At 42.4% G+C, this 22,540-nt stretch overlaps 1 protein-coding gene across 2 annotated transcripts in view; it reads right to left on the bottom strand.

The window, feature by feature from the left end:
* Positions 1-22,540, bottom strand: part of LIX1 (limb and CNS expressed 1) — a 182,177-nt gene that overhangs the window by 3,144 nt on the left and 156,493 nt on the right. For both annotated transcript variants that reach the window (XM_033914140.1, XM_033914046.1), the window contains exon 5: positions 18,456-18,533. In XM_033914140.1, the coding sequence (XP_033770031.1) occupies positions 18,456-18,533 (78 nt within the window). The remainder of the gene's footprint in view (positions 1-18,455; positions 18,534-22,540) is intronic.

The raw sequence follows: 22,540 nt of genomic DNA, 5'->3' as shown, positions 1-22,540 counted from the left end.
CGCCTATGTGGATGTGATTCAAGGGAAAGCTAGGCGTTGGATATTTAGGCCTTGAAAACTCTGGCCTATTTTTCCCGGGGGATATGATTCTCTAAACGGCGCTGTGCATGATTGACAGCTTGATTAGCGGATGTTGATATATGTGCTGTTTATAGAATCTGGGCCTTAGTGTTTATCGCACTGATAATTCTCATAACGCTTCTTGATGGATTCCCCCTTTAATGAATTTGTGCTATATTGTGCCATGAATGTTGACCTCTGTTGGTTCTAGCCAATTCGTTATTTGTTAATCAAGTTAGTTAAAGCTTTTAATTTTGGGGGGAGCTGCCTGAGATACAGTGTTTTTTGGTCCCAGGTGGCAAGCTACTTGGGACGTTTGATGGGATGAGGTATTCATCTTTCCCCCTTAGATTTTCTATTTGGTAGCCCAATGGCATAAGGTCTTCTAACAAAGGGGGAGCAACTTGTATTGGCCAAGGCCAATCTTGTTGGTAAGAAATGTATTTTGCAAAGATGGGTTGAGCCTCCCCCACCTTCATACTGGAAATGGAGAAATGCACTCTCTCTATATATATGACCTTGGAGGAAATTGTTTCTGGCAATATGAGAGCTATATACATACAATTCCTTCCTGTAAAAATGAGAAGTCTGATTGTTAACTGGCTTAATGTGTACTTTCCTAGTTAAGCCCTGATTAATTATTATGAGCTTGAAGGGCCCCTTTTACAAAGCCACAGTAGCGAATCTCCCATGGAATATGCAGCAAAATCCATAGGAATTGAGGCTCAGATTCTGAAAAGTTTAATGTCATTGCTAACCTGTTTTTCGACGGTTTAGCCTGCAGGCATTTTAGCGGCAGATTATCAAAACAGCTTATCTTTGTTTCTAGCAGTCTCATGACACTGACATGCAAATGGGCTCTTCAACATTATAATGAGCATTATAATGGATTCTTTAAAATCGCTGAGCCATTCTCCAAGAACGGCATTGGCTTTTGGCAACAAAAATCAGCAACTAGTCCAGGGGTGCCGGTACAATGACAGCATTGTTTAAAACCCCAGCATGGCAGTGTTGGAAACTGCTAGAAAAGCCGTTATGAGAAGTGACCCCCCCCCTATAAGCGGGAGAGATGCCCATTCTCTCCTGCTGCCACACAACACTGCCCCTGCAGCGGGAGAGATGGCCTTCTCTCGCACATCACAACCCCCCCTGCCTCCGACCCCTCTCCCCCGTACCTTTAATTAGATGGCCGACCAGAGGGATGCCTATTCCCTCCGGCCAGCTGGCCCACCTCTTCCAAAATGGGTCTACCCCTCCCCAATGCATCCTGGGATGCATTGGGGAGGGCCTGGGATTCTGACTGGCCCAGATTGTTTAAGGTCCCTCCCATAGGAGGCAATGTTTTCTTTTTGCGTTTTTTTCTACACATGTGCCCATCGCTATCACCTGCGATGGGCACATGCAAATTTAGCTGGTCTTTGCTACTCTCTGCCAACCTCATTTACATAAGCGATTTTTGGAGAATGACTCGCTTCTTTAAATTTGATACCAGAACAGCTGCAATAACAGCCTGTTGTTTTTTAATACGTTTTTTAAAGAATCTAGGCCTGAGTGGGCTTCTCTGCTTTTGTTGGGGAAATCATTAATATGGCTTTGTAAGCTGGACCCGAAGTTTAAGGGGGGGGATGGGGTTATAGAGGGGTTCTTTGTGATAAGTAGGGGGTGGGTAGCTGGGATGGTTGGCATAAGCTGATATATATAATGAATCAAACTTTTTGTTTCTTTATGGTTGAAGATGTATAATTGTCTTTTTGGGTTAATTAATAAAACAGATTTCAATTAAAGTTTTTATTTTTTTACTTTTTCTAACCCATAGTGTTATTGCATCTCACATTTCCCTTTTTTCTTTTATGTATATTAATTGCAAGTTTCTTTTGTTCCAAGATGTTTACCAGCTCTACCAATTAGAATTACAAATTTCCTGAAAAGGGGAACAGTTTGCTGTGAGATGATCGTGGAAGAATATTCACAAAGCTACTGCCTTGTAGAAATAAGAGACTAACAAATGTTAGAAATGTTCAAATTTGACAATGTCAACATCTCTGTAAAACACTCTGACATCTGAATAATTATGTTGTAATTTTTTTTTAGTGTCTTCAAGTCTCTTTCGTGTAATTGGAAAAGCATGTTACAGTGCTTATATTTTTAGAAATGAACAAAACCAGCTGAAAGGGTCTGGCCTTTTAACATTACATGCTACACAAACGATTCTCTTGCAGTAACACATGGTATTCATCTAGGACAGGGGTCTTCAAAGTCCCTCCTTGAGGGCCGCAATCCAGTCGGGTTTTCAGGATTTCCCCAATGAATATGCATGAGATCTATGTGCACTGCTTTCAATGTATATTCATTAGGGAAATCCTGAAAACCCAACTGGATTGCGGCCCTCAAGGAGGGACTTTGAAGACCCCCGATCTAGGATGATAATTAAACCCTCCCTCCCCCCCAAAAAAAGAAACCCTCATGACTAGAATTTAGTACATTGGGCATAATGTACAAGATGCTTAAGCCCCTTCACAGAAGCAGTAGCAGCAAAAGACAGGGCCAACAAAAAAGGAGCCACAGAAGAGGTATTGATAGAAGTCATATGCCAGCTACATTAAGGGGGGGGGGGGTGTCTTTTATTAAACTTTTAAAAGTTTTGTCATTCTTATTTCTTATTGTAAACTGCTTCAGACCAACAATGGGATTAAATAATAATAATAATAACAGCTTATATACCGCAATACCGTGAAGTTCTATGCGGTTTACAAAGATTAAGCAAAGGTACAAATTGATTGACTTTAAGAGGGGAGGAAGAAAGAGGGTTAATAGGACAGGAAATCCATTTTTGAGGAGAGAGTGATCAATAGAACAAGTTAATCGCTATAGAGGGGAGAGAGAAGAGAGGATCAGTTGTCTAGATACTTTAGAAACAGGTGTGTTTTCAGACGTTTCCTAAATTCCTCATAAGTAGTGGGCGAAAGCAATTGTTCTAGGTCTTTACCCCATGATGCTGCTTGGTGCGAGAGAAGATGTTTATGGTGTTTTTTCAGTTTACAACCTCTCACTGGGGGGGAAACGAAGTTGGAATGTGAGCTTCTCTTGTGTCTGTTGGCTGAGAAGACAAAAAGGTCAGTTATATATTTTGGGGCAAGTCCGTGTAGTGCTTTGAAGCAGAAGCAGGCAAATTTAAACTTTACGCGCGCCTCCAATGCAGCTGCCGGTAGTAGGATGTCACATGGTCAAACTTCCTCAGCCCAAAGATCAGTTTGACTGCTGCATTTTGCATCAATTGTAAACTCTGCATGTTCTTTTGGGAAATTGCTAAATAGGCGATGTTACAGTAGTCAAGTAGACTCAGTACGAGGGATTGGACTAGGGTTCTGAATGCCGCTGTATCGAAATAAGCTTTAATGGATCTGAGTTTCCAGAGAGTGAAAAATCCCTTTCTGATCAAGGAGTCCACCTGGTCTCTCATGGTTAGGCACTGATCCAAAGTTACACCTAGTATCTTTATGGTAAGTTGGCTAGGGTAATTAAGATTATTGATACATAGTGGTGATTTGGTATCAAGCGGATGTGGCGAAGCAACAAAGAAAGTTGTCTTTTCTGAATTAAGTTTGAGCCTAAAGGTTGTCATCCAGTGCTCCATCACGTTTATGGCTTCTGAAGCTTTAGGAATAGTTTCAGAGATAGAATTAACGAATGGGATGATGATCGTAAAATCATCTGCATAACTAAATAGTTTTATCCCTAAATGGGTTAGCTGGTCTGTAAGTGCTCTGATTGGTTTAGGTTTTTGCACTTAGTGCATCCTAGCAAGAGAAACCGGCATGGTTAAGTGAAAAGATTTCCTGTTAATTGTTGGGGGCATGGCTGGCTTGTCCTCTGGAACCAACACATGTATTGGGTGAAGAAGCTGGTCACTATTAGGAGGTGCTACGTGCAAGCTACACTGAGGCCTGGATTCTTGATCCGGTACCAATTTTTAGGCAGCAGTGGGCACCCAAACTCAGTAGGTGCCATTCAAATGGCAGTTTTAATTGAGTTTTAAGATGCCTACAGGCGCCTACAAAATTGGCACCGGAATTGTGCCTACGGAAACGCTTTAGGCTGCCCAACGCCAACTGTGGGCGTGGCTAATGCCAGAAGTGGTATTAGGTAGCCTAAAGCACCCTCCATAGGTGTGACTTGCCTCATAGGTAGGTGCTGCAAATAGTCCAGGAAAACCCTGGCCTACATTTCTGGCACCTACCTTTGCCAGAGACACGATTCTGTGCCCGGTGCCATCACGTGATTGACACACAATTGGTGGCCACTTTTAAGGCAGCCTCTGACCACGGCACCAGATACATTATCCGGGCCTAACTGCAGAAATGAAAATTATTATGCGTTAAGTACTGTGTGCTCTCTGTATTATGTAATTCACATCCATTTTCTGCCAAAACCGGCCTAGTTCAAGCTCCCTAACACAATATGCAGTTAATGCATGAATTAGTGCATGCAAGCTGTTATGCCACTGTAGTAGCTGTTGGCGTTCTGCTGTGGTAGCCGTTAAGACGCCCTAGATCACACGTTTAACCGCTTAATGTAGTTTAGTGAAAGATGAGAGATGTTAAATTATGTACTTTTTTTTTTTTTTTAATTCATTGAGAAATGCCCGATTATAGGCTAATTTGATTGCTATTTCATATTATAATAGCCAAAGATTGGTGGGTAATTATATGAGATTGAGCGAGAGAATGACATGGTGACAAAATTCATCACCGTTCCCGTCCCCGCGGGAAATAATCCCTTGTCATTTTTTAGTGTCTATTTCAGCCTCAGTCCTTCTACACCAGCATTCTTCAAAGCAAAGCTTGAGAGTCATGGTTACAAGGGAGGAGAGGTACCTGGATTAATTCCGGAAGAACTTGCAAATTGGATATTAAATTGACTGTCTCAACTTCAATCCTTCTACACCAGCATTCTTCAAAGCAAAGCTTGTGGGTCAGTGGTTGTGGCCATTCATACTCTGATTCTTCCCTCTCTCCTTAAAGAATGACATGAAGATGGTTTACCGCGGTTATCCGCGGGGACGATAACGGTGATGAATTTTGTCACCGTGTCATTCTCTTTGAGCCTTCCAAGTCCCAGAGGAGTTAGATGTAAAACATTACAATTTGTGACCTTCCCATATTTGACAGCAAAATAGTGGAATGCTTTACTAATGCATCTTATATGATTTTTCTTGTAAAGACCTCAAAACCTATTTATTTGAAAGATCTTATATGTAGTTTAATTTTTCTATGCTAGAAGCTGCTGTTCTTGTAGTTCCTGATTAAGACCAGTGGATTTATTTATTTATTTTTAATTTTATAAAATCACCTTAAACTCCTATTGGGGTTTATTGGTGATTTGTAAGAATTGATTCAACTGTAACACTCTACAAGTTTTGAAGGCAAAAATTTAATTTAGGTTTGTTAGTTATAGGACTAAGCTGAACTGCAAAAACTGATGATGTCTACAAATGTGCCTTTAGACTTGGAACTTCAGCCCTGTACTTTTACAAAGTTAGAAAAGAAACGCAAGAAGGTAATCTGGGAATATACATTCCATTCCCAGAGTTTCCCAGGTGCTTTGGGAAATCTGTGAGCTGAAAAGGTGAGATCAAAAGCCTTTTTTGGCCACTGCCACAATTCTCCAATGCCACAGGTTTTCTTGCTGTATTGTGGAACTGGATAGATAGAATAATACAGGGAACAAGGGAGGGAGATATGATCAGAGAAGTGACTACGGATGCGGGAACTGTCAAAAGCACATCACACAAGAGTGGGCTTGTTTGGGGATGAAGGTGTTGATGAATCCCAGGTGGAATTATTTGCTATATTTCGGTCTGTGTTGTTGCTCTATCTCATGGCCAAACCCTTATGCTGGCAACTATAACTGGCATGCAACTGAGTAAAGGGGCAAAACTTGATGACATCTGTTTGGTTGTTTATTAAATGGAGAAGATTTTGCAGGATTAACATTGATTAATGGTTGAATTCTCTTGTGGCTCAGTTACCAAGATAGTCGAGGATGAGTTGAGGCTGAATAAATCGAACAACAGGTAATTAAAAAATGAACTGGGTCACCACCTTATCAATTTCAATCTTTTCTTTCAGTACGTTAAGCCTGCTTAAGCACCACATTGCTAAAAAGGAAGAACACTTCTATTTCCAAAGGGAAAATTGATAAAAACTTTTTTTTATTTTTAAGGATCATTACATGAATAATTTGTATGGACACAATATTTTTTAAATTGTTGCTTTCCACCTAGAATCTATTGTGAGGAATATGAATAAATAAGAATAGAATAAACTTCCCAAAAATTACAGACCAATACCTTGTCTACCTATAAGCTGTTCACTGCAATAAATGCCATAAGAGTATATGATCACTTGGACTTTAGTAATATCAAGGCAACAGAGCAGAAGGACAATAAGAGAGGAATATAACAGCTCTTATTAGTATGGCTATTGCTAAAAAAACAAAACAGAAATCTCAGACTAGCATGGATTGATTTAAAGAAAGCTTATGACAGACTCACCATCCTGAATAATAAATTGCTTTGAAAGGTATGCAATAAACTTTAAATTGATTGAGTACATTAACTTCACTAGGAAAATGTGGCAAACCACGCTCCATCTCCAGTATGACATTCCTAATATCAGAACTCGGTGAGGAATGTTTCAGGGAGACATCTTGTCACCACTCTTGTTTTGTATAACATTTAATCCTATGAGTACACGTCTTAAATCTTTGAGTTATGGGTTTAGCCTAAATCCTAGAACTGGCAAAGACCCAGAGGTTACATCACACCTGCTGTTTGTGGCTTCAGGCACTAGAGTCATAGAGATCAACATTTGGCAGAACAACTCTGTTTAGTAAAAAGCTTTTCAGATGACATCAGGATAACTTTTGGCCAGGATAAAGGTGCTAAGACAACCTTCCTAACAGATAAATCAAGTAAACCTGAAAACATCTCTCTAACTGATGATTGTACCATCCAGCAAATTGAAAAGGTAAAGGTATAGGTATAGAGGAAGGAACTAGTGAATGACGGGACAAATTTGTCCCAGTCCCCGCAGGAACTCAATTTCCCCATCCAGTCCCCGCGAGATTTGTCGCTGTCCCTGTCTCTACTCCATTCCTGTAAGCTCTGCATTAACCACACAAGCTTCGAACATGTATGATTTAAAGTGTTCGAGGCTTGTGCAGATGAGGACAGTAAACCAGTAAACCTATTCACTCGGTCTTCCAAGCCCTTCTCTCATGCGGAGTTTCTGCGGACTAGCGTATTTGGACTGTATAGTTTATCCACGAATCCTTAAGGACTAAAAGGGACCCCTGAGGAAGACATTCTTGTTGAAACACGGACTGTGTTGGGTCCAAGGCTCTCAGCGGACTGGGTCCTAGAGGTTTTTTAAATGTGGATTGTCAAGTTGAATTATTAATAAAGTCCATATCAGGAACATCACTTCTCCACAGTAATTTTGTTGCTCTTGGATTTTTGCTCTGTGGAGTTATTAGGGTCAATCTTTCATTTTTATTGCCCTTGGACAGTAAACCAAGAGACACAGGTTCAAATTCCAATTTAACTCTTTTTTTTATTGCAAGCCCTCCAAAAACAAAAATATACCTACTGTACCTAAATATATAAGCCACCTGAAAGCCTGAAGGCTACTGAAGTGGTGTATATTCCGGTATAGTAGGCATTTTTATGTTCCTGAAGGGCTCCCAATTACAAAATAAATGGGTTAAAGTGGATTTGAACTTGGGTCCCTTGGTTTAAAGTCCACTGTACTACCAACTAGATTGCCCCTCTGCAGAAATGTCTGTGTGGCCATTCTTCTAAGACTGCTACTAGATATACTTCCTTGTCCCTGCTTTTTAGCCATTCATATGTTGGACATTCCGGTTTGTAAAATGCCTGTTATCGTTGGACATCTCCAGCACATAGATGTCCATGTCACCTATTTTCAAACAAAAAAATCTTATCGTGTATTTCCTGTTGAAAAATACCTGTGAGGTGGACATCACCTATTAGAAACATGATGGCAGATAAAGGCCAAATGGCTCTTCTAGTCTGCCCATCGCAGTAACCCTTATCTCTTTCTCTCTCCGAGAGATCCCACGTGCCTATCCCAGGCCCTTTTGAATTCAGATACAGTCTCTGTCTCCACCACCTCTTCTGGGAGACTGTTCCATGCATGTACCACCCTTTCTGTAAAAAAGTATTTCCTTAGATTACTCTAGAGCCTATCACCTCTTAACTTCATCCTATGCCCTCTCATTGCAGTTTTTCCTTTCAAATGAGACTCGACTCATGTGCATTTACATTACGTAGGTATTTAAATGTCTCTATCATATCTCCCCTCTCCCCCAAAGTATACAGATTGAGATTTTTGTCCCCATACGCCTTATAATGAAGACCACATAGCATTTTAGTAGCCTTCCTCTGGACTGACTCCATCCTTTTTATATCTTTTTGAAGATGCGGCCTCCAGAATTGTACACAATATTCTAAATGAAGTCTCACTAAAGTCTTATATAGGGGCATCAATACCTCCTTTTTCCTACTGGCCATACCTCTCCCTATGCACCATCGCCGTCACCTTTTCAACCTGTTTGGCCTCCTTAAGATCATCACATACAATCACACTCAAATCCTGCTCTTCTGTTGTGTGCACCGTTCCCTTGGGTTTTTACAGACCAAATGCATGACCTTGCATTTCTTAGCATTCAATTTTAGCTGCCAAATTTCAGACCATTCTTCAAGCTTCACCAGGTCTTTCTTCATGTTATTCACACCATCCAGTATGTGTACTTTATTGCTGATTTTGGTATCATCCGCAAAGAGGCAAATCTTACCTGACAGCCCTTCAGCAATATCGCTTATAAAAATATTAAAAAAAACAAGCCGAAGAACCAAACCATGAGGCACACCACTGGTAACATCCCTTTCTTCAGATCAATCTCCAATGATCACTACCCTCTGTCGCCTTCCACTCAATCAGTTCTTGACCCAGCCCGTCACTTTGGGGCACATCCCGTGAGCACTCAGTTTATTTATTAGATGTCTATGTGGAACACTGTCAAAGGCTTTGTTAAAATCTAAATACATCACATCTAGCGCACATCCTCTGGTCACCCAATCAAAGAAATTGATCAGATTTGTCTGACTTGGATGTCCTTGGCTCATGTTTTTTGGTTTTTATTTTTTATTTTTAATCAATAACTTTTATTGAAATATAGAAAACACAGTCAAATGCAAACAAGACTGATATAAGAGATGGCCAATGAACAAGAACACAACAACAATCAGAACCCAAACAAAAGCAGCTCATGTAAATTTCACTGAAATACAAAATATTTTCATTTTACTGCTGATATAAAAATGACAAAACTTTCACAATTGTTTGGTTGGAGACACTTTTCATAAAAAAGAGTAACTTTTTATTTTGACTGTTAATTCCAATCCAGGGGCATAACTACCATTAAGCAAGCCCAATAAAATGCCCAGGGCCTTCCAATGGTAGGGGCCACCTCTTGCTCTCCCTCTCCACGCTCTATGGTATGGCTCTCTCCCTTACTCCCCCCCTCCTCTTCCCACCCCCTCCAAATCCAGATGATAGCTGGAATAGGCAACAATATGAACAGGCTACCTGTGGCTGGCCCCACCACATCCTGCCTCCTGTGATGTCACGTCCTATGTGTGGCCATGGCAGAGGACAGGCCCTAGTGGGACTGGCCACAGATGGCTTGATCACATTGCTGCCTCTGTTGGTCACCCACTGAGATTCTAGAGGGTCATTTGCACCCTGTCCTTTTTTCACACTATGAGTATCACTGTTGGTGGGGCATACAGCCGTCTTATTGTTCAACTAGATTTAATTATGTATTTATGATGTTTGTGAATGCAGTGCTGATATGAAATTCTTATTAAACCTTAGAGGCACTTTTTTTTTTTTTTTACCAGGAAAGTATTAGCATCATTATTTTATATAATGAGTTTCAATATCTTTTTGGAGAAGTTATTAGTGCCTCTCATTTTTTGCTCCCTTTTTTCTTCTCCATCTCTCTTTTTACTACCTTTTTCTTCTTCATCTCTATCTTTCACATCCCCTTCTCTTCTATCATATTGTTTTATTGCAGAACACATCTCTTGCATTTTAGTTTTTTTCTTTATGGCTCTAAGTTATTGGTATCATATATTTTGTCATTAACAAGGTAATATTTAGAAATAAAACAAAACCAAATGATAAAAGGTAATACATTTTTTATTGGACTAATTCAGTGCATTTTATGATTAACTTTTTAAAGCAACTCCTTCTTCAGCTCAGAAATAAGAAAATATTGACAAATATGTAAGGGAAACATAAAAGTATTTCAGTGATAGTTTCACAAGAAGATGGAGGATGGGTGAGTAAGTAGGAGACAGAGAATTGACAAAGCAGTTTAAATTTCTTTGTAGTGTGAAAAGAAGCCGAAGTATTTGTTAAGTCCTGTCTGGTGGGTATCAAAATATTTCATCATTTAAATTTCAAAGATTTTGTGTGCTTGGATTGTCTGGTCTTGTGGATCACAGGAGAGACACGATCTTTTTCGTCACGGGCCCCCCAAATCTGGAATTCGCTCCCAACTAACATAAGGGAAGAAAAAATTACTTGGTAAGTTTAAAAGTCTCCTGAAAAGCTGGCTTTTTAAGGATGCTTTTAACTGAGTTACGCTTATTTTTATATCCCCAGGATACTCGTTAAAGTAATAGCAAGGTCTTTGAGCGAAAATTGAGCGGGTAATCTTTCCCCCATCCTTTTGTTTCATTATCTTGCCCTTTTTTGATTTGATTTACAAATTGCATTTAATCCTTTTTATTTCTCCCTTTTGTGTCTGTCTGGTTTACAGGTGTGTGAATTGTTTTGAGTAATGTGTTTTTTCTTTTTTTTACCCCAATTTTACTAGTACTTGTAAATCGCATTGAATTAAGATTTTGCGATCAAAATCAAAACTTTATTAAACTTGAAACACCTCTTTTTTGAATGTCCACATCTTCATAAATACTGGACTGAAGTCTGGTCTACCATAACTGAAATTCCCCCTATCTCAGATCATATTTTGTTAGGCATTATACTATTAAGGGCTCCTTTTACTAAGCTGCTTTAGGGCTTTAACGTGTGGAATAGCGCGTGCTAGACATTAATGCCAGCATAGTTCTAGCCGCGTAGCTTGGGGTTAGCACGCGCTAATCTGCTGCGTGTGCTAAAAAAGCTAGCACACCTTAGTAAAAGGAGCCCTAAGAGGAGCACCTTACCAGACTCCTCATGTCAATTATAAGATACCTTATTAGGTACGGCTGTAAAAACGGTTTGTACTCACTGGAAAAATCTGTCAAAAGTCTCTCATACACACTGGTGGAACTCATTATGCCTCACCTATAGATACAAATGTTATTCTGTTAAGAGACACTGCTCCTTCACTGCTTCTGTGGAGACCTTGAAGAAATGGTCTGCTCTTAAAGATTGTTTGCTATTGAGTTCTGATTCTTGTATGGTACAACATGTTTCCAGTGGCATAGCATAATTTGTATTATTGAACTTTCTTGATCTGTATATCCTGGATTGTATTTCTGTTCTCATACTTTGTTGCTTAATTGCTGTTATATAAAAAATTTTCAATAAATAAACTAAGACTTAAAAAAAATAAAAATAAATAAAATTTCATTTTAATATTCTCACCATAAAATCATAGGCGCAATGAACAATTTTTCCAAAGTGTTGTCCAACAGAGGTGACATCCTGGTTGGTATTGAAGTTTTTAATATGGTATCTTATAAGTTGATCCTAGTCTTTAGCATCTGGCCTGTTTCACCAATATCCTTCTTTGCACTTCTATACCACATTAGAAGATGAACATGTGAAGGATCCCCATATGTAGAATGTTTTTCCCAAATGAGTGACCATGAGATCCTTTGAGATGTGCTCGCACAGTTTTCAGCTTGTCACACCGCAAGGATGTATGCTATACTCTTTGTTGTGGCTTTGTATAGGGAGTTTGCTTTTTACCAGTTTCTGTTTCAGATTAGGTGGCTGAAGGAAGGCCAACACAGATGGAGCTGGGAATATTTCTTTTAGAAATTCGTCTTCCTGGAGCAGTGGTTGTATATATCTCGTATAATTTTTCTTAGATTTTCCAGCTCTGGATTGTATATCGCTACACAAACCCACAAAGAAGAGAATGGCACACATCCTTAAGGTATGGCAAGCTGCAAACTGTGCGAGTACAACTCAAAGGATCCCAAGGTCACTCATATGGGAAACATTCAACATTAAGGGGATCCTTCATATGTTCATCTTCTAATGTGGTGTATTATTCAATGCAAAAAGAGCACAGAAGGATGTTACATTGGTGAAACAAGCCAGATGCTATATACTAGGATCAACTTTTACAGATTTCATATTAAAAATTGCAATACCTCTGTCGGACAACACTTTGGAAAAACTGACCACTGCACCAATGATTTTATGGTAAGAATAGTAAAAACAACCACCACTGTGGAGGGAAAAGAATACAAAATTATATATAAATATATTAATTGTAGTCCATTTCTTATTATGATTCTTAACTACTGTTGACTTTAATTGAATGTAGGACTAAGCCTCTTTACAAAAACAAAGGGGTGGCTTGAATCATAGAAATTTTAAGACAATCCAAGAACGTAAGACATTTGAAATTAAAATAATGAACTATTTTGATACCTACCAGACAGGATTTAAAGACTTTGGCTTCCTTTCACACTACAAGGAAATTTAAACTACTTTGTCACCTCTCTATCACCTCTTTTCTGTGAAACTATCACTGAAATGTTTTCATGTTTCCCTTATATATACTGAAATTTGTCAACATTTGCTTATTTCTGATCTGAAGAAGAAGGGGTTGCCTTCAAAAGCTAATCATTACAAGTATTACAAGTTTTTTAAATCTCGTCTTTATCCCAAAATAAGTGTATGAAACGTATATGGAATTCTGAATCCACCTGGTCTGGCTCTGAAGAGCAATGGTTTCATTTTTTCAAGTTTTCACAGTGCCCCACACTTTCTACTAGTTTAATGCAGTCACTATGGGGTCCTTTTATCAAGCTGCGGTAGGGGTTTAATGCGCATTAAACCGCCTGCCGCGCTAGCCGCTAACGCCTGCATTGAGCAGGCGTTAGTTGTTTAGCCGGCCGCGGGGGTTAGCGCATGATGAAATGGCTGATGTGCTAACCCCACTAGCGCAGCTTGATAAAAGGACCCCTATATTTTCTATTTAATAAAGCTTATTGGACCCCCAATAAATTACATAGAGTTAATTTAACAGTCTCTAACATTTGTTGGCATTGTATGGTCAATTTAAGCGACCTAAAACATATGATCTAAAATTGCCCAATTATTCAGCCATTCTGGGGATCAGTTTTGAAAAATATTTGTTCAATGTTACTAATTTCTTCTGTTATCTTTTAGCATTGTTCTCTTCCGATCTCTTGCTTTGTCTGATGATTAGAATAAATGGCAGTCCAAATTATTTGATATATTAATAGCTGTTACAATACAAATGATTCTTTCTCATTGGAAGTCAGCTCAGCAGTTAAATGTGTCTTTATGGTGGGCAACGATTATGATGACTCATAAATACGAGAGCAAAGCCAACTCCCTTGTTAACAAAAGCTTCAAATCCAATAAAATTTGGTCACCAATAGAAATTTTTTCTTTTTAATCTAATATTTTCCAACTGGTTTTATTATGAACAATATATTATATAAATAGATAAACTTAGTAGGTTTTTGTAATCAAAACTTGTTATGATAGCTGGTCTATATGGAGCTTTTATAACTGTCTTTGAATAAATGACTGTATACGAACTTTGGATTGATAACATAGATGCCTTAGTCCCCGTTGCATCTATGATTTGATTGTAAGGAACATTTTAATTGTAAAATATCCTTGTTTTTGATTTATTTGTGAATGATTGTAAGTGATGCTGTTAACTGTAAAATATCCTTGAGTTATTTTATTTATACATTTGTGTTAAAATCCAATAAAAAATATTTAAAAATGAAAAGCTAAAAATGCACTGAGTTAGTCCAATAAAATAGGCATAACCTTATTTCCTTTATTTTTGTTTCATTTCTAATTACCTCGAAAGTAGATTAACACAGCCACCACACCATGGCATCAACAATTTCCTTGGGGGAATTTGGGGAAAATTCTACAAAAGGTGTCTAAAGGTAGGTGCCTACATAAATAGGCATCTAAAGTTAAGCACCTAACTAACCCCCCCTTTTATGAAGCCGCGTTAGCATTATTTTTATCACCGGCCATAGCAGTAAAAGCTCCGATGCTCACAGAATTCTGATGAGCATCGGAACTTTTACTGCCATGGCCGGCAATAAAAACTAATAATGAGGCGTCATTTAAGAGGGAGGTTAATTAGTAAATTGGCTTCAATAATGAGACTAAGAAGCTCATAATTGAAAAAAATAAAATTTAATTGGAAGATAATGCCTAAGAAGATAGGTGCCTAATTTACAAAAGATAGACACCTATCACATGGCGCCTATCAGTGCCTAACACAAAAGGTAGGCATGTTTAAGGTAGGCATGTTTAAGGGTAGAGAAAAACTCCCCGGCGTTGGCTGGATTTAGCTATGCTACTTAAAGCTAAGTACAATTAAGTACATTTGATTCTTACAGCTAAGATGGTTTTATAGGTAGACAAAAAAAGAATTAAAAAACAAGACTAGCAGATTTAAAATGACTATGAGCGGCCAATGATGAAGTGCCACATAAATCTCGCTGCAGTTAAGAGCTAGCACAGCGGTGGAGTGGTGGGGCTGAGGCATACTCATAATTCATTGAAACGATTTGAAAATACTCCATACCGGTTTCTTTATATGATTATAGTACATTTAGAGATTTGATCCCGGTAAACTAATATAAGAAGATAGCCATTTTCTCAGAGGCTATAAGTTTTTAAGTTAGGCAGCGATAAGTACAATTCTGTAATGGGCGCCTATGTATGACTGCCATGCAATAGGTACCTAACTTTAGGCTCCTATCTTTTTTAGGTGCCAATTAGAGAATGACACGGTGGTTGTTACCTGCCGAAACGGGGAAAGAAAAAATAGTGGTCACTGCGGGGATGGGGACAAGGCCATTCACCGCCCCGTGGAGCGATGAATGGTCTTGTCTCCGCAGTGAGGCAATCAAGGATTGCGCGGTCCAGCAGCCCCCACCCGCCCGATCGCAGCGTTCTGCCATCTCCCTCCTTCCACCTCACCTTAGATGCCGAGTTTACTGGCTTTCTTTTTCGCCCAGCCGCACGCGCGGCTGCTCGAATTGTTCAATCTTCTCCTCTGCTGCAACTTCTTGTTTCTGGTTGCGTCAGAGGAGAAGATTGAACAACTGAGAAGCCGCGCATGTGCAGCTTTTTGAACACGTGCGGCTGGGCGAAAAAGAAAGCCGGCAAATTCGGCATCTAAGGTGAGGTGGAGGGAGAGAGCTGTCGGAACGCTGCAATCAGGCGGGAGGGGGCTGCTGGACCACACGATCGTTCCCGGCTCACACTAGGAAGGAGGGAGTGAAAGGGAAAGAGATTCTGGGTGAAGGGGATGAAGAGGGAGAGAAAGAAACCCACAGCAGGAAAGAAAGGGGAGGACAGGCAGGTGAGCCAGATGCTAGAAGCAGGGGGGGGAGAAGAAAGAGGGAAAGAAGCTAGATGGGGTTGAAGAGAAGAGACACATTGGTGTGGAAGAGGAAGAGAGGGGAAATCTGGATACAGGAAGGTAACAGAAACAGAGGGGAAATTATATGCATGGGGGCATAGGGACAGAGACATAAAGGGGACATACATGCCATGGGGATGGTATATGGACACGGGGGGGGGGGCAATGCCAGATACATAAGGGAGATATTAGAAATGGGGAAAATAGGAATACAGAAGCGAGATTGTTTGGGGACCGAGCTTGCAGGCTCCAGTGGCTTGCACAAATTACATTGTAAAGTGCCACGAAAGTAAGAGGGAGGGAGGTAGATAGATAGATAGCCGTGCAAGAGGAGCTGAAGGGTGGTAGAAAGGAACAGATGTTGAAGGAAGGAGGGAAGGGTGGTGGTGGAAAGGAATAGAACAGACATTGAAGGAGGGTGGAGAGGAACAGACCCTGAAGGGAAATGTGGAAGACAGAGTGGGGAGAAGATGCTGGAAGGGAAGAAGACAGATGCCAGACTATGGGGGAGCGGAGGGAAGAAGATGGGTGCCAGACCAATTGGGGGGGGGGGTGAAGGGAGAGGCACAGTAACAGAGCAAATGGAAGACGCAGAGAGAAGACACACAGTGGATGGAAGGAATTGAATGAGAAGATGAGGAAAGCAGAAACCAGACAACAAAAGTAGAAAAAAAAATTCTATTTATTTTCTTTTTTTTTTTTTGCTTTAGGATAAAGTAGTATATTAGTTGTGTTGATAAAAATTTATAAACAAAGCCCTGCCAGTTGAACATCTTTTTCTCTAGTTCAGCAGCCAGAACTTTGATTTATAAGGAAGAAATAAGCTAAATATTGCAGGACTGAGGCTTATATGGATGCTGCGGGTACGGTGACAGGGCAGTGAATGGGATGGCAGTGACGGTGACAGGGCAGTGAAGGGGATGGCGGTGACGGTGACGGGGCAGTGAAGGGAATGGCGGTGACAGGGTGGTGAAGAGGACGGTGGGCCAGGGACAGGGCAGTGACGGGGACAGATTTTTCCCCCGTGTCATTCTCTAGTGCCAATTACAGAATCTGGCCCTTTGTGTCATCTTTATTTTACCACAGAAAAGTAAGAATCTTGTTGCTTTTCTTTCATATCTACATGTTAGTAAGATTTGGTATCTCACTCAATTATGTTATACTCATATTCATTTTATTATGTTTTTTTCCATATCTCAGTTCTTAATGTTATTATATGATTTATGTAAGTACATAACGCTAATGTCTAGATTTTCAGTTTTAATATTTTATCATCATATTTTATTCAGTTTTTTTATTTTATTATTATTTTTTGTTTACCAATAAGTACATTTGATTTTATTTAGATATTTTACTCGTAGTAGGCCTTGTGGCCAAAACACGACTCATGTTATTGCGGCTCCAATAAAGTTGAGTCTGTTTCATACCCACAGCTGCCTTTATTGTTCATGATTATGTAAAACCGGGAAGGGGGGGAGAAGAACAGCACAGAGAGATGTAGGACCCCCTAAGTGAGGAGTGAGCATCAGAGGGAGATGTAGGACCTGCAACGGAGGGGGGGGGGGGGGAGGAGAGTGAGCGATTGAGGGAAAAGTGACCTGGGGGGGGGGACAAGGAAAGAGAATGAGAGAGACAGACTTTCAAATTAAAAAGGGGGGAGAGAGGAGAATGGATGCTGGACCAGTAGAAAGAGGGAGTAAGAGATGCCAGACCTTGGGGAGGATGTGGTGAAGGTGCCAGAGGGAAAGATGCTGGACCTGTGGTCAGGAATAGGAGACAAGGGTGACGAGAGAGAGAGAGAGAGGATGAAATTCTGGTCCCAGAGTAGGAGTGGAGAAGGAAAGGAAAGGAGAGGGGAGAAGCTGGATATGGGGAAGGACAGGGTCACAGATACAGAGAATAGATGCTGGGCATGGAGGGAGCATAGGGACAGCGACACAGAGGGGCAATGCTGGACAGTGGACCCTGGAAAGAGTCAAGAAAAAAGAAAATAGATAAGAGACATTGGGACCAAGACAATGCTCAGACAGCAAAAGGTAGAATGCATTTTTTCTGAATTTATTAACTGTATGCTTTCAGAAATGTGGATTTCTGATATCTTGTATTTGAGTCTCTATTTCTATTACTACGTCAGGTATTCTATATAGATATGGAAAGTGTTTTCTTTTGTAGAGTTGTTTCCTGGAGCTCTGAAGGGTTTTACCTCCTCTGTCCCCTATTCCCACTCCCTTTGGAGAGATGGTGTTATAGGGAGTCCATTTAAATTTTTCCACTTGGGGCCCACTCAGTCCTAGCTATGCCTATCCAATCATCTCTCTCTCTCTCTCAAAAAAAGGGGTTCACAATTAGAAATATAATTGCATACCATGTTAGTTTTCTAGCATGCAAAGGGTGTTCATGTCCTCTATTTTATCATCTCGGGACGGTTGATCCCTTTACCCTCCTTCCCACCTTCTGTTTCTGCTCAAGCAATTCACAAGACTGGTCCTTGCCAGCTGAAACATCATTTTAGATTAAGAATCACAGATGTTTTGGGTGTCAGCAGAGACTGGTGCCTCCAGATCAGTAAGCTGCCTGCATGTTTGGCAAGTGTCTGTAAGAGCAGAGCTTTGCACTGTGCAATATCTTACCTGGCGAGAGCATTTTGTGTCCCTGAGAGCTTTAAGGCTTCCGTTCCAGTGTAAGAGCTGAAAGACTATCATTAGTTCCTGGAAAATAGGAATGCACATGTTGTTCATTGAGTAAAGTGCTTTCTCTTTTATAATGGTGCCCATAATCTTTCAATCAATCTTAATTGTATATAAAATTGAAACATACTTTAATGCTTAAAATGTCATGACATGAGTATCACATAATACAGCAGAACTATGAGGAATCAAAAGAGCCAAAACAGTAAATCGTGTCCACAAAAATATGCACTTGACTTAAATGTTAGTGAACAAATATATGCAAAAGCATCATGAGTTTAAAAAAAATGCAATGAGAAAGTGTGCAAATGGAGAAAAAAGATACACTAAAGGGTCCTTTTACTAAGCTATGGTTTAAAGTGGTCTTTACGAACCCTTATGTGGAAATTTTCTGCACACTAAGACCATTTCTATCACAGCAGTAAAATGGCCGATTTTTCATGTACTTTTCTTTCTGCATTAATGGCTATTTTAAAAAAATTATCATTTTAATGGAGAAAATGGAGAATTTTATGAGATCAAAAAAATCTTAGGTTCTTAAATTTTCTTATTTCTCATTATTTGGCTCCATTGGAGCTTTTCAGGATGTATATGAGGGATATTTTACAATATGCTTAGGTGGAATTGTTTTCACCTTATAAAGCACAGTTACCGTATTTTCACGCATATAACGCGCGCGTTATACGCGTTTTTACCTACCGCGCATACCCCTCGCGCGTTATACGCGTGAGCGCGGTATACAAAATTTTTTTTACATAGTTCCCACCCCGCCCGACGCCCGATTCACCCCCCCCAGCAGGACCGCTCGCACCCCCCACCCCGAACGACCGCTCGCACGCGCTCCCACCAGCACCCGCATCCACGATCGGAGCAAGAGGGAGCCCAAGCCCTCTTGCCCGGCCTGACTCCCCAACTCCCCGACAATATCGGGCCAGGAGGGAGCCCAAACCCTCCTGGCCACGGCGACCCCCTACCCCCACCCCGCACTACATTACGGGCAGGAGGGATCCCAGGCCCTCCTGCCCTCGACGCAAACCCCCCTCCCTCCAACGACCGCCCCCCCCCAAGAACCTCCGACCGCCCCCCCAGCCGACCCGAGACCCCCCTGGCCGACCCCCACGACACCCCCACCCCCCTTCCCCGTACCTTTGGTAGTTGGCCGGACAGACGGGAGCCAAACCCGCCTGTCCGGCAGGCAGCCAACGACGGAATGAGGCCGGATTGGCCCATCCATCCCAAAGCTCCGCCTACTGGTGGGGCCTAAGGCGCGTGGGCCAATCAGAATAGGCCCTGGAGCCTTAGGTCCCACCTGGGGGCGCGGCCTGAGGCACATGGGCCCAACCCGACCAGGGAGCAGGGCAGGGCGGGCGAAAGGAGAGTCGGGACAGCGCACGGAGAGGCGGGGCAGTGCACGGAAAGTCAGGGAGGGTGAACGGAGAGTCGGGACAGCGCATGGAGAGGCGGGGCAGTGCACGGAAAGTCAGGGAGGGTGAACGGATAGTCGGGACAGCGCACGGAGAGTCGGGGAGGGCGAAAGGAGAGTCGGGGTGGCCAGAGGAGAGTCGGGGCGGGCGAAAGGACAGTCGGGCTGCATGCGCGGTATACCCGTGAGCGCGGTATACAAAAGTTTTTGTACATAAAATCGTGGTTTCTGCGCGCTATACCCGTGTGCGCGTTTTACTCGGGTGCGCGTTATCTGCGTGAAAATACGGTACTTACCATAACAGGTGTTATCCAGGGACAGCAGGCATATATTCTCACATGTGGGTGACGTCATCTACGGAGCCCCGATGCGGAAGCATTTTCAAGCAAACTTGATTGAAGATTTAAGTTTGCTCTGCTGCTCCACGCATGCGTGCCTTCCTGCTCCACTAGGGGGCGCATCCCCTCATGGTCTCCAATTCACTTAACTAGCAAAGAAGCCAACCTCGGGGAGGTGGGCGGGTTGTGAGAATATATGCCTGCTGTCCCTGGATAACACCTGTTATGGTAAGTAACTGTGCTTTATCCCAGGACAAGCAGGCATGATATTCTCACATGTGGGTAACCTCCAAGCTAACTGAAAAGGGATGGAGGGAAGTTGGCAATTTAAGCAAATAGATTTCGCAATACCGATTGGCCGAACCGGCCATCGCTTCTGGACAGTGAGTCCAGACAGTAGTGGGAGGTGAAAGTATGAATCGAAGACCACGTGGCAGCCTTGCAGATTTCCTCAATAGGTGTGGACCTGAGGAACGCTACGGAGGCTGCCATCGCTCGGACCTTGTGTCCCGTTACTCGACCATGCAGCGCGAGACCAACCTGAGCGTAGCAAAAGGTGATGCAATCGGCCAACCAGTTGGACAAGGTGCGCTTGGAAACTGGGTGGCCTAACCGGTTTGGGTCGAAGGACAAAAATAATTGTGGGACTTTCCGGTGTGGTTGAGTGCGTTGGAGGTAAAAAGCCAACGCTCTCTTACAGTCAAGAGTGTGAAGCGCCACCTCTCCGGGGTGAGAGTGGGGCTTGGGGAAAAACACGGGCAAGACGATGGACTGATTGAGGTGAAAATCAGACACTACTTTAGGCAGGAACTTTGGATGTGTGCGGAGTACTACCTTGTCATGGTGGAAAACAGTGAAGGGTGGGTCCGCTACCAGAGCCTGTAGCTCACTAACTCGCCGGGCGGAAGTGAGTGCAAGCAGGAAAATCACCTTCCACATGAGGAATTTAGGATGGCATTTGTCTAGGGGCTCAAATGGAGGTTTCATTAGTTGAGCCAGAACACGTTAAGGTCCCAAACCACCGGAGGGGGTTTGAGAGGAGGGTGGATATTCAGAAGACCCTTCATGAAGCGAGAGACTAAGGGGTGGAGCGAGAGGGCTTTTCCTTCCAGGGGCTGATGAAAGGCCGCAATCGCACTGAGGTGTATTCGAATGGAGTTGGTCTTTAGGCCGGAGTGAGATAATTGAAGTAAATAGTCAAGGACCAGAGGGACGGGGACCGACACCGGGTCCTGGCTGTGAGAGGAGCACCAGGTTGAGAATCTTGTCCACTTTTGAGCATAGCAGGTTCTCGTCGAGGTCTTTCTAGAGGCCTCCAATATCTCCTTGACTGATTGAGACACGGGGAGAGAAGTCAGGGGGAAAGAAACCAAGCATTCAGATGAAGAGATTGAAGATTGGGATGTAACAGCGAACCCTGACTCTGTGATAGTAGAGAGGGAAACCGAGGCAGAGGCAGTGGATCTCTGACACTGAGTTGAAGTAGAAGGGAAAACCAAGGCTGGTGTGGCCAGCGAGGAGCAATCAGGATCATGGTGGCTTTCACCGTTTTCAGGTGGACCAGCGTCCGCAGGATCAGAGGGAACGGCGGAAACGCGTACAGAAACCTTCCCTCCCAGTCGAGGAGGAAGGCGTCGGCCTCGAGTCGGTCCGGGAATTGTATCCGGGAGCAGAAGAGGGGCAGTTTGTGATTGTGGGGGGATGCGAACAGATCTATTTGCAGCGTCCCCCACTTTTCGAACACCTGTCGTAGGGTCTGAGAGTGCAGTGACCACTTGTGTGGCTGGAGGAGGCGGCTGAGTCTGTCCGCCAGACAGTTTTGTTCTCCTTGTATGTACACCGCTCGAAGGAAGGTGTTGTTGGAGATTGCCCATTTCCAGAGGCGCATGGCTTCCCGACAGAGGGGCCAAGACCCTGTCCCCCCTTGTTTGTTTACGTAGTACATTGCTACCTGGTTGTCGGTTCGGATGAGAACCACCCGGTCGTGAAGCAGATGTTGAAAAGCTACAGCTGCGAGATAGATGGCCCGGAGTGCTAGCACGTTGATGTGACAGCGGCGGTCTTCTACTGACCACATCCCCTGAGTGCGGAGGCCGTCCAGGTGGGCTCCCCAAGCGTACTCCGATGAGTCTGTGGTGAGTACCTTGCTGTGAGGAGGGGCGAGGAAGAGCAAACCTTTGGAAAGATTTGAAGAGTCGGCCCACCAGCGGAGCAATCGTTGCAAGGAAGGAGTCACTGTCACGGGACAATCGATCGGGTCCCGGTCT

The sequence above is a fragment of the Geotrypetes seraphini genome, chromosome 1, assembly GCF_902459505.1.
Source record: "Geotrypetes seraphini chromosome 1, aGeoSer1.1, whole genome shotgun sequence".
Taxonomy (NCBI): domain Eukaryota; kingdom Metazoa; phylum Chordata; class Amphibia; order Gymnophiona; family Dermophiidae; genus Geotrypetes; species Geotrypetes seraphini.
The sequence above is the reverse complement of the archived record's forward strand: the minus strand, read 5'-3'. Positions and strand labels throughout refer to the sequence as shown.